General features: G+C 38.5%; 1 protein-coding gene across 1 annotated transcript; it reads left to right on the plus strand.

The window, feature by feature from the left end:
• The first annotated feature begins 54 nt into the window (after positions 1-54).
• Positions 55-9,920, plus strand: MTFR2 (mitochondrial fission regulator 2). Its single transcript, XM_027690424.1, has 8 exons — positions 55-165; positions 763-894; positions 1,256-1,360; positions 1,597-1,721; positions 3,682-3,896; positions 4,908-5,208; positions 7,439-7,625; positions 9,087-9,920. The coding sequence occupies exons 1-8, from the start codon at positions 103-105 to the stop codon at positions 9,183-9,185; spliced, it is 1,227 nt and encodes a 408-aa protein (XP_027546225.1). The 5' UTR covers positions 55-102; the 3' UTR covers positions 9,186-9,920.
• Positions 9,921-12,293: the final 2,373 nt, after the last annotated feature.

Here is a 12,293-nt window from a genome sequence, read left to right on the forward strand (position 1 = left end):
TGCCCCGCCCCCGGCCCCGATTGGCGCTGCCCGCGCGGGGCTGGGGGGGGGCTCGGTGTTACCTTTGGCGGGCGGCTGATCCGGTTGCGTTTTCTGTCCCCCATGGCGCTGCTGCTGGATCTGCTCCGCCGGCTGCTGGAGCTCCTGGGCTGGCCGCCCCACCAGGTGAGACCCCGCGGTGGCGCGGGGGGCAATCTGCTGCCAGGCGGCGCCCGGAGACCCGCTGATGCGGGGCGTCCCGCCCGCAGCCGCCGCGGTTCCGCGCGGGGAGGGAGAGGTCGGCACCGCTGGCGGTGCGGCGGGTTCCGCGCCCTCCGTGCCCACAGCTGGGCTCGTTGGTACACTCTGCCCGCACGTGGGAACGCGTGGGTCACTGCTCCGGCACGGCCGGTCAAGGCGCGCTTTTTGCCCTGAACAGAGAGGAACAGAGTCAGGAGCGTCAGCTGTTCCTGCTATGCTGCTTTAAATGAAAGGCTACCTACCCATTCCCAAGTTAATTCTGTGTTTTCAGAGACCTGGGAAAGGTACGGTGTGGAAATCGGAGACAGTTCACTGGTGCAGTGTCGGGGCTGATGCTGGAGGGGGGGCGTGGGCAGCTCCTTCGTGGGTGTGTCAGGAGCGAGGTGCTGCTGCAGCGTGTGCTTCTGAGGCGGACCTGGGATATGGGTGTGAAACTGCCAGAGTGGCTCTAGGGGCTCTAGTTCGACTGATTTGTCCTCTTTTCTGTTTCTGTCGTTGGGACTTCTTGGTGTTTTTTAACAGGCCGTATTTTTTGAAACTCGCATGTTTGGCAGCAGTATCACTCGTGCAATCAGAACATGCCTTCCTTCAGCAGTCTCATCAGGAAGGCATTTCCAGCAGTTATACACCATAATAAGGAAGTATCAAATCAAGGTACATTACATTTATTTCACTTCTTTACTAACTTTTTTCCCCCAAAGACTTACACAGATGCATATGATTACTTAAATGTGCAGTTTTTCTTTTGTCAGTATCTCAGGATATTTGCCTTTGTACCTGTTTAAAGTATTCTGTGAACAGGCTGTATTTTGGAAGCGTCTTAGACATTGTTTGTTAAAACCAGTGTAGGCCTCTTTGGACTTTCAGCTAGAGAAGAGCATTGGAAAGTTAAGTTAACCTAACCTAACTGTGTTATATTTAATTACGTATAATATTAAAGGATTTAATAATTTGGATTGCAAGAACTGCGGAATTTGATTTTGCTTCTCATTTTCAAAGGTTTTCTGATTTTTAGGTCACATCTGTTTGCCAAAAAAAACAATATGGGTCTACTCGAAGTGTTGTCCGGAGACTTGGGACAATTCTTTCCTTGGAGCCCTACCCAAGACCTTATTTTCAAGTAAGCAATTTGTCATATGTATGCTTCACCTGTTCGCATTTTCTTGTTTCTTAATTTGATGATAGCTTTTCTGTTTTTTTTAGCTCGTGTAATTTGTGTGTTGCATCCCTTATGTTCCCTCTTTTGAACTTCTTTACATCACTGTTTAAAAACTCTTTTTGCTGAGGCAGAACTTTCAGTATGTGCTGAATTCGGTTTCTCTTCATACCTTTTTTTGTCATTTTTGTTTGGTTTAGCTTGTTCAAGACCCAAGTCCATTGGGTTATGATGAACAAAGTGCAGCTCCAACTCCTGTGGCTCCATCACTTGCTGATGTCCTGTGGGTGGCAAATGATGAAGGACAGGCTTTTACTAGACTTAGGTAAGTAAAAGGATAAAAAGGGGTATTAGGAGTAAAAGGAGTTATGCCTTCTGTTCTTTATGGGGTGTGAATTCATGTTTGTTTCTTTTTTTTTTTTCCTGGCATTTTCCAGAAATATCTGAGGTGGTTTTGGTACAGGCAGTTCCTGCTTACCTGGAAATTCTTACTGTGTAAAGCATTCTTATCCAAAAGATTTCTGAAATTTAGTTTCCTATTTTCTTTTCATAGTAGCATGTCAGATGTGTTGCTGGTATTTTAATTGGTTTTCACTCACAAAGTATTTTGTGAGTTGAAGGGAAATTTGGTTATTGCAGTATACCCTAAGATTATTCCTATCTTTATCCTTTTAGTTTGCAACCATTTTAATAAATTTTAGAAAGGAAAAAACAAGAAAAAATATTTAAATGTCTTCTTTTGACTTTGATTTCTGCACTATTCTGTGTAACCCTTGGTGGTTGCTTTGCTGGAAGTACAAACATAATTTTTTTATCTTAACAATTTGAAATAGATCTGAGTATAGTTTATATAATTCTTTCTAGCCTTTATAGAATGTTGAAGGAAAATATTTTTACAAATTATGAAGTATTTCAGGTACTCTGAAAAGAGAAATTGTCCAGGAATTTGCAGACACAAATAGTGTACGAGTTTTGTCTTTTTTTTCCCCACTAGAGAAGAAATAGAAAGTTGTCTTAGTTTTCCTCTAAAGGATCTGTTCAAAATCAGAGGATAATTTAGAGAGCCAGAACCAATATTAAAATGTGGACACTTGTGTTGTCTTTTACTCTATCTGTATAGGATGATGTAATTCTACTTCATATTGGCATTTGTTTGTTTGTGATCTTTGTGCTGCTTGCTGGTAATGAAAATACAAGAAACTGATGGATTCAAAGGACACACTTTTTATTGGAGAAGTTTTGATACAGTCTGTTTCATGCAACACTGGTAAAATACTGCAAGAGTAAGAATATTGTTCAAAGGCATATTGTTAAAAGGCGTGTTTTGTCTTACTTATGCTTGTGCTGTTCTTTAGCTGATCAGATTCGTGGATCTATGACAGTTTATTCTTTTGTTGTTTCCATTCTTTCCTCCCCTTCTGGCTCTGTGGGATGTTTTCCAAGAACAACTATTCTAATTGATATCTTTTCCCTCTCAAGCAGTGTGAATAACAAGGGTTTTTGGCAAATCAGAAAGCAATGCTGCAGGTCTGATTTGAAGTAAAAGAGAAAAGGTCTGGTTTGTTTTCAATCAAAACTTAGTACATCTTGAATAAATAACGTAAATTTAATTTCTTTGTTTTATAATGAAATTCTGGCACTTTGATTTTATACTTATTTTATGTTTTAAGGTTCTTTCTGCAGGCACAGACTCAAAACAATTTTTAAAATTAAAACCTGAGACTTACAGCACAAATTTCTAATGCTGTCTTTGTTCATAGTAGCTTATACAAGATGAGGTTCTTATTCTGTAAGTGTATATTAAGCCTTGTTATTCTCCAGTATATTTTCTGAAAGATTGTAATTTCTTTGCTTATTGCAGTGTTCTTCTTAGAGTTTGATAAATGACTAAAATTTCTGAAGCCTAATTAAGAGATCATTAGCCTTTAACTCTCCTGCCTTTCATATTCACGTAGGGAGAAGGGAGAGACACCACATGGTGTCATTCTAATAGTTATTGAATAATGACAACTCAATCCTACTGTATGGCTTTATGATGTTTAATTATCCCTGAGTAAATTATCTGACTAATTTTTATGATGACTTTGCAAGGATCTACATCGTACTTGAGCAAAGGGAGACTTAAAACATTTTAAAGCTTATGAGTAGTTAAAAGTGTAGTTTTCCTAGATGGTTTGAAAATTTAGGTCTTGCCGAATGACAATAACTTTCTTGAATAGACAGTAGTTTTGAGATTTCCATTGTTGGCTGAGCCTTTTGAAACAGTGTCTTTCATTGCTTTCTAGGACTGAATTATGGAGAAAAGAGAAAAGTACAGCTCATCATGACCTATATCCATCTATAGATTCAATACAGAGCGTTCCAAAAAACAGCACACGAGAAGACAATATTGATCAAACAGCACTCCAGAAGATTTCTGCGCTTGAAGATGAGCTAACCTTTCTTCGTGCTCAGATTGCCGCAATTGTTTCAGCGCAGACACTGGGAAGCATTCCATCACGTGAGCCCTTCTGGTTTGAAGCAAACCAGTTTTCCTTTTCATGCTTTAGAGCTTGCCATGTCTGATAGAGAACTTTTCTCGCTGAAGATACACCAGTAAATTTACCAAATATAGTATTTTGTTTCTCTTTTTGCTGTTGGTGGCCCTCTCTCACTTCTATTTTGTGGCCTGTTTGCCAAGTTCAAAAGTTGATCCTAAGTAATCTTTGTACTCATTTCCATATCTGTGAAGGAGCTTAATAACATCACTATATATAGGCTACCAATTATTGTTTGAAAAAATTACAGACTATTTTGTCCATTTGTGTTTTGTGCTGTTTCTAACAAGTTATCAAAATAATGGATAGAAAAAGTATTTTAAGTCAGTCAGGTTTGGACTTTAACAAAAACAAACACTTCAGATAGATATGTCTAAGATAGTTGGTCTCCAGCATGAACTTCTATCTTGTGACATCTCTTATTCCCCTAAAAATTTTGAGGTCTTGATTGTCTTACTTGCAGACTAACCCCGCTGTGGTTGCTGAAATACGTAAACCGGTGCAAGGTACTTACTTTTCTGTGGCATCATGAGGACTTCTGTGATTCAGTTAGTTGTTCTGTTGACTCTTCCTCTGTCTCTTCTCCATTGCGCTCAGTACTGTAGTCTATTTTACATGTTTCGTGACTATCTTTGCTTTTGCCTCATGTGGGTTATTATGACCTTCAGACCATCCAGAACAAACTGTTTGTAGTTGCTGTTGGAGGGCTGCTTTGCTGATTTGTCTAGTGCTTAGATTGAAAACACAAATAGAGAAAATCTGAGCAGCATAGGACACCTCAGATTCATTGTTTTGTGTGTTTTGAATCTGTGGGTTTCAAGTAATGTTCTTGGTTTTAAGTCTAGTTCTTCTGTGTTATAATGTGTGAGGTGTATAAGAAAGTGCTTTAAGAGGGCAGTCTTATCTTGACTTAAAACTGAGTCATCCTATATGTTAATATATGTTATTCTTTTTCTTCTCTTAACTCTATCCAGAAGCCATTAAAACACTCAGCACTCCAGATGGATTTTACCCAGTGCCAGCCATGACTTCCACACCATTGTCCGTCTCTCACAATCACTTTGTAATTCCCTTGCCTCCTCCACTTCCTTCTGGTGTACCATCTGGTGTTGTTTCTAGTAGATCTGCAGTGGAACTTATAAAACAACGCCGTGCTGCAAGAAACAGTGATTCAAGTGCAGCTGATAGTGCTGGTCACCAGAAGACAAAGAATGTTCCTAGTATGATGGATGTTTTGAAAGACCTAAACAAAGTTCAGTTGCGAGCTATTGAGAGGTAGGTTGAATTAAATGTGTACCTCAGCAAGCCAAGTCTGTGTAAGCATCACAGCACTTCAGTAGCACCAGACAACACCAATGTGAAACATCATTTCATGAGCAGCTACTGCTGTCAAACTGAAGTTGGCAACGTCTAAGTTCACAGCTTGGAATGTAAGATACTTGTGACGTGGCTTTTAGGTGCATTTAAAACGTGCCGAATATCACAGCATTTAAAACTAGTTTGCTGCTTCAGTATGCAAATCTCAGGTTGGTATGGGGAGGTAGGATATTGTTTACAAAGTTTCCTACACCATCACAGAAAATTCATCTGAACAAATAATTTTCTGGATTCACAGTGAAGGGCCAAATCCTTGGGGAAACTTTGGAAAACTACTTTTAGCATGCCCAAACTATCCTGGTTCAAACTTCAAAGTGTTAAAGAAAACATACTATATCTTTTATTGAAAATGTTTCACAAATTAGTATTTCAATAGTGCACTTGGGTTATAAGTATTTTTAATGGTCAGCTGTTTTGATGGTAAGCGCAGTTGACGTGTTACAAAAATGCTTTACTAAAGACTGCAACACTTCTTCGGGTCAGTGTTGCTGTGCTGTGCTAGGCATAATAGAGGTTGTCAGATGTCTTTGAACTTCTTGAGTTGAAAAAGTACGTAAGAATAACTGAGTCTATAATGAATATTTGAAGCTCTTAATGTGGGAAGAATGTCACTTGGCAAAACTTATTGCATTCTCATTTCAACATTTTCCTAACTCTGAGCTTTATCTCTAAAAGTAACTAGCACAAATCTTGGACAATTATCTCTGTGCAACTCTAAAGCATGTGTTTACGGTTTTGATGACATTTTCACAGTAAATAAGGCAAATATTAAGTGCACTTAGGTAAACCTGTGTGCTTCCTTTACATATATTTTCTTCCATATAATTCCATGTATGGTGAGTCAAGAAAGAGAGTTGTTCAGGTTGACAGTTTTAATACCCAGCATGTTGAGCATGAGCGTAATTAGAAGTGGTACATGTGTGTCCGGAATGCTTTCTGGATTTAGGCATCTGCCTGTATTCTAAAGGTAGAACTTAACTGGATAATAAATTTATATTGCTGGGAGGACTAATGATGGCCAAAATTGCTATAATCTTTCAGCCTGCAGTCTGAGAATAGTTTCATGTGTGCACTGCAAAGGGATAACCCTTGTTCTAAGAAACTGATAGTCTGAAGATCCCAGTTTCTACCACCTCGGACACAGACTTTCACTCTGGGCAAGTGTTCTGTTGGCTTGTTTTGTAGGAAGAGTGAACTCCGTCCTTTCAGGTCTCATGTAACTCGCAGACTTTGAATAAGCTCAGCACTGTCAGTGTGCATTATTAGGTACAAATCATTGGCCTGGAGGCAGCACTTTACTAGCAGAACTCTGAACACCTCTAGATTGCTCCCCCCTCGCCCTCAGATACCTCAATGGTTAGAAAGTCTCTCTTATGATTTATTTTCTTGGACTAGTCACTGGCTTCCACATTCATGTTAGGTTTTGGGGTGCAGGTACTGGTTTGATTTTTAATTTGATAAGAACAGTTTTTCTAAATTAAAATACAAGCTCTACTTTTGTTACCTATAAAATTTTCATATTTGGATGCTCAGGTGCTCACTTGGAGGGAAAAACTGTCTTTGAAGCCTTTGTGCCAAACCTGATGATAATTTTTTTTTTTTTAAATAATGAAACTTGAGTTAAGTGTAGCTTATAAATGGGGCTTTGTTGTTTACCTGGCTGCATATTTGACTTAAAGGGGTTGTTTTCTTTAAATATAATTGCTCTGTGGAATTTCCTAAGTTTGTTTGTTCTTGTGGGACCATAGAAAGCCATGCTATTCCGAACTTTAAATGAATAAAGTTTAAATCAGATTACATTCACATTTATTATGAAATACTGTAGTGAGACATTTCCACTAATATAGCTTAATATAACCTATAAATGAATTGCTATAAAAACTGTACATTCTGCTTTTTTAAAAAAATTTTCTCTATTTATTTGCAATACTTCAACATGTGTTGATTTACTGCCGTTTTTCTTCATGGAACAGCATCAAGTGGTGTTTTCAGACTAAGAATGTGGCTGACAAGTTGTTGGGTGTGCTTGTATAAATTGTATTTGATGAATTGCTGTAAAGTAACAGCAACATTATTTGTGCAATCAGGAATAGGGTCGGGAGACAATAATTATTTTTTTTTTCCCCAGGTCTCCTGGAGGTACTCCTCTTTCTAGACCCCAAAAGAGGCAAAGTTCAGATTGGGATCCAGTTGCTCTACTAACTCACGCACTAAAGCAGAAATTTGCACATAAAAATTATGATGAAGATGATTCTCTGGACAAAGAAAATCAATCTTTTGATAACTCTCCATTTTCTAGTCCGGAGATGCCAACGGTATGTTTTTATATAAGAATGTGTGTTTATATTCTTGAAATTACTGCTCTTTTCATGGATAGTTGTAGGGTTTTTGCAAGTCTAGAACTTCTCTTCAAGTTTTTTTAGCCATCAGCCTCGCTAGTTGCTTTTTTAAAAGTATAATCAAGGCAGAGAATATCAGAGATTAATTATTTTGGGTGGGTTTAGACTGGTAAATACAATTCTACATGTACCAAGAGAAAAAACTTAGAAGACTGATTTTAAAAATTCAGCTCATGGATGATTGAACTATGGACATTTGCTTGATGGTAACTGGCAAGTACCCATGCATAGATATTTTACAAATAAAGATGTTGGGAAGGCACAGAAAGGTCTGACTAACAGATGCTAAGTGTTCAGAAATGAAATCAAAAGCATAGTCAGTAACATTTTTCTTTGAGGTAGCATAATTTTCACACAGTTTGTATCTTTATCCAGAATGAGATGTGATTCTGTTGTAAAGCCCACAAAAATACAGTTTTTTCTATGAACAAAGAAACGTGGTAGGCAAAAACATCAGACTAAGGTGACTCTGAGCACTGGTTTCTGTAGAGCAGCCTGTGCAAGCTACCTCGGCTTACACCATCCAGCAGTACTGTTGATTGCTTGTTAAACATTTTCATAAACCTCAGAACTGTTTAAATGAGGTGGATAGAAATAGGTGACAGTAATTTAAACTGTGTCTCTGTTTAGCAATTCTATCTTTTTATCGTAAGAGTGAGATAAATTATTTGGACTGTGGCACTTGTTATCCTAATAAGTAATACTAGTGCAAAACATAATGGAAATCCAGACATTCTTTGAAGGCAGCTGCTCATACATGAGGCTAGCTGTGTGGCTGAAAACTTGAGGAAAACTAATGCGTGTGTGTTCCTCTTTCTAGCTATAATTATTTTATTTTTTTCAACTGCCACAAGGATTTTGCGAGCAAAATGTAGCATATATTTTACAGGCTGCAGTGAGTCATCAGCTCTGGTGGAGTCTTAATAAATTTCTTTGACTTTTTGATTTTTCCTTTTTGGGGAAGAAAAAAAAACTTCTTAAAAATAGCCAGGCTTGTATTTTGGATGCTGCAGACCATTGCATTGCATAGCTGACACACCTGATTCTAGATACAAAGATCAAAAATATATCCTCTAACAGCTGGATTATAAAGTCCTGAAAGAGAGACTGCATAAGGCTAGCATATTCAGGAGTAGATACAAAAAATGGACTTTTTTTGCTTAAAGCAGAATAATCTTATTTGAGTTTGTTATCGAACCTCTAATTGTTAACTACTGAGTATTTTGAAGAATAAATGTACTTAAACCAATTGCACGGGCTTACTGTTTTATTCCTCCTACGTTAAGAGAAGTACAACAACTCTTCCAAACCGTTTCTATTGTAAACATCTAATTCAGTTGTCTTGGGTATAATTGTAATTCCATCCCTGCTCCCCAGGTTGGATGTTGCAGTCTGAAGCTAAATGCAAAACCTAGCCTTACAAGAACTGATGAAGTTGAGCAGGAACCAGCGTGGAAAGTGAGAGCTCATATTTAGCTGCAGTGGAAACTTTTGAGGAAACATCATAGTGTACATAAGTGATGGGTCCACTTGGAAACTGCTGTAAGGTGCTGTACTGTGTTGTTCTAGAACAGATCTTTCCTATGCTATTAAAGTTTGGGTGTTGTAGGGTTTGTAAAATTACCTCCTCCTTAGTTTCCCAGAAGCCAAACTTGTGAATGTGACGTTCTTATGAGAAGCACAGAACCGAAAGAAGGCTTCCATTACTATGGAGCAGTGTGTTGAAACCTGGGAAATCGAGGAAAGCAGTGTGTGGGGAGGGAAATTTATTGCTGTAGCAGCTGAGGTGTATGTTCTGTTTGCACTCCAGTGTAAATAATGAAGTATAAACTTTTTGTTGGTGTGTTATCACTGACTGTATATAATGGTAATACTTTTTCATTGGAGTGGTATAGTTGCCATGGTTTTCTTTGCACTTTGTTGATGCAACTCCTTATTCCATGTGCAAACAGTATTCTGATTTATTTTGGGTCAGGAGATGAACTTTTATGTTTGTGAAACTTTGTGCTGTAAGTAAACTGCAGCTGCCTTTTAAGTGCCTGTAATATGAGGGAGTAGCATTCTGAGATTAAAAAGACCTTGTAGAGGGATCTGCTAGCACATAGTTCTAAATTCCACGTGTAAGTAAACATTAATTCCCATGTCCTCTTGTCCATTTGACCTCAGTTTTGTTCACATGAGTTTATAAAATAAAATTTTCTTTGTATTGTAGATGTATGTGGTAGTGGCCTTTTGTTTTGCAGACTTTTTTGTGTCTTAAGAACTGACCATATTAGACAGCTTCTTAAATTGTGTTATCTAAAACTAACTAAAGTACAGCTTATATTTTTTTCCTGCCAGAGTACTTGATGGAGCCACTTAGTTACAAATTTATTATGATCCACTGCTTACAGTAGCTGCCTTCACTTAATCTTTTGTCTAATGATCCTGATGTATAAAACCTAAATCCCGTCAGACTGTTGAATGTGTCCCTTATATATCCTGCGTGTCTTCTATTTCCCTGCTCACTTACACAGAGTAGACTGGCAACTGTATCCCTTCCTACTGCCGAGTCTTCTTTGCACAGTTGTAAGAAATTAGTGTGCAAATGCCATACTTCCATTTTAATTTTAAAAGTTATCTTTTGACTAAAACTGAAGCTTAAGTGACTTGATATATTATGCTCCTAAAATGATATCATCTAGATGTTTGTTTTTTGGGGTTTTTTTTCTGGATTTAGTAATTATTTAACTTTATCATATTCTCCCATTCCTTGCTTGGTCCATAACAGTTTGACCTTCCCTTTCTTTCAAAATACATGTTTGCTGCTTCCTCTACCTAAATTTGACAACTGCTATGAAATCCATACTGAATAGCCAGCTCAACCCCCTACTTGGCAATCTTACCCTCTTCTATCAGAACTCCTCATTGTCTTGTCTGCTGCTCTGGTCTGCTGTACTAGGGCAGCGAGGAGCAACAGGGAGAGAAGCTGATGCAGTGGCTGCAGAAGAGGATATGAGGGCAGGAGAGTGAGTCCCTGGGAGCATAAGGCCTATGAAATGGCTCCCTTTTTCCTCGGTATCTGCATTGTGTTGAGGGGGAGCAAGTTATCTCCTGTTTTATATCAGTGTTCCTAGATCCAGGGGATTTCAGAGTTTGTGGCCATTCTACCGTGACTGACAGACGTGAGGATGGAATTTTTTCTGTGAGAGACTGAATTATCTACAAAGCCCTCAATACAGCAGTCTCTCTCCTCTAAGTTAGTTGCTTTATGTGACCAACAGTTTCTTGTCTTCAGGAAGAACTATTGTTTTGGACTCCTTTTGTATTTTTCTGTTCTCCCCAGAGTTCATCTTGGGGTTTCGCCACAGGAGGAGTTTGCAGTAGGAATTTTGAATTTGGAAGTGTCTTTTCATTTTGGAAAGGACTTCTGAGAAATTTCTTAGTGCCTCTGAAACCAATGATCTAGTGTCAGAAGCATCTGCAAATTTTAGTGAGCTGTATGATCATTCTGGTTGTTGGATACTCTCTCTGATTTTTGTGTCAGTTCGATGTGAATTGTGCAGTAATGTAGTTATAAAGTAGTTTAAGCTGATCCACTTCCTTAGGAAAAAGAATAAATCATGGGCCATGTGGGTTGGGTTTTTTTTCCCAACTGTGTACCACGTACACATGTTATGAGAACAGAGTCTTTATTTTATGTAGTTGCAGTTATAAATTAGGGTAGGCATTCAACTCTGGTATACCTTGAGAAGTCTGTGGGTGGCATCTGGTAACATCTGACAGTTTTCAGTACTAAGAAGTTGCAAAGCTTAGGAACAGTTAGCAATGAAAAGTTTTATCACTCATTGCAGAGATTTTTCTCACTTTCAGAACTGATGGAAATGTGGCTTTGTCGTCTTATTTTCTTTGACTAGAGCTTCTGTATCAACAGCTTGGAAGCAACTTGAGGTTCTCGAAGGTTACCTATGCCCACCTAGAATCCATACCCTGTTCACCTACAAATACCCTGGTTTACATAAGGTCCCTGAATGAATTGCTCAGTCACAATGCAACTCAACAGTTGTGCTATTAATACAAGAGAGGAGGAAGAGACTCACGAACACGAGTGCTCTACTGATCTGCTGGAACAATCCTGTGAAAGGCTATGCCTTCTTATTCTATCACTGAAGAAATCTGAAAAACTTACTCTCCTACCACTCACGATGAATTTTTGGGCAGCATCTCTTCCTTCGAGGGTTGCTGGGGTGGTCTCTGGATGAAAGTTGGTTTTGGTTTTCCTCTAAAAAGCCTATAAAATATGTATAAGTATATCCAATTTTCCAGTTGATAAAATTGAAACAAGGGTAAATGTTTCAAATATTTTGAGTAAATAGGGTGAGAAGGAAAAGTACAATGCAATCCTTTAAAAACGGTTTTACAGATTTTCCTCTAGGAGATCCTTGAAGATTTGAGTGAGCTTCCCATTACAAGGAGTCTAATATAATACAAGGAGTCTAATACAATTACCTGAACTATCAGAATGTCTCTGCTGATATACTCCTATAATATACCAGACCTGTCCAGATACTCACTACTTGTGAGGGACAATTAATGTATAATCTG

The sequence above is a fragment of the Neopelma chrysocephalum genome, unplaced genomic scaffold, assembly GCF_003984885.1.
Source record: "Neopelma chrysocephalum unplaced genomic scaffold, ASM398488v2 Primary Assembly neopelma1_23, whole genome shotgun sequence".
In the NCBI taxonomy this organism is placed as follows: domain Eukaryota; kingdom Metazoa; phylum Chordata; class Aves; order Passeriformes; family Pipridae; genus Neopelma; species Neopelma chrysocephalum.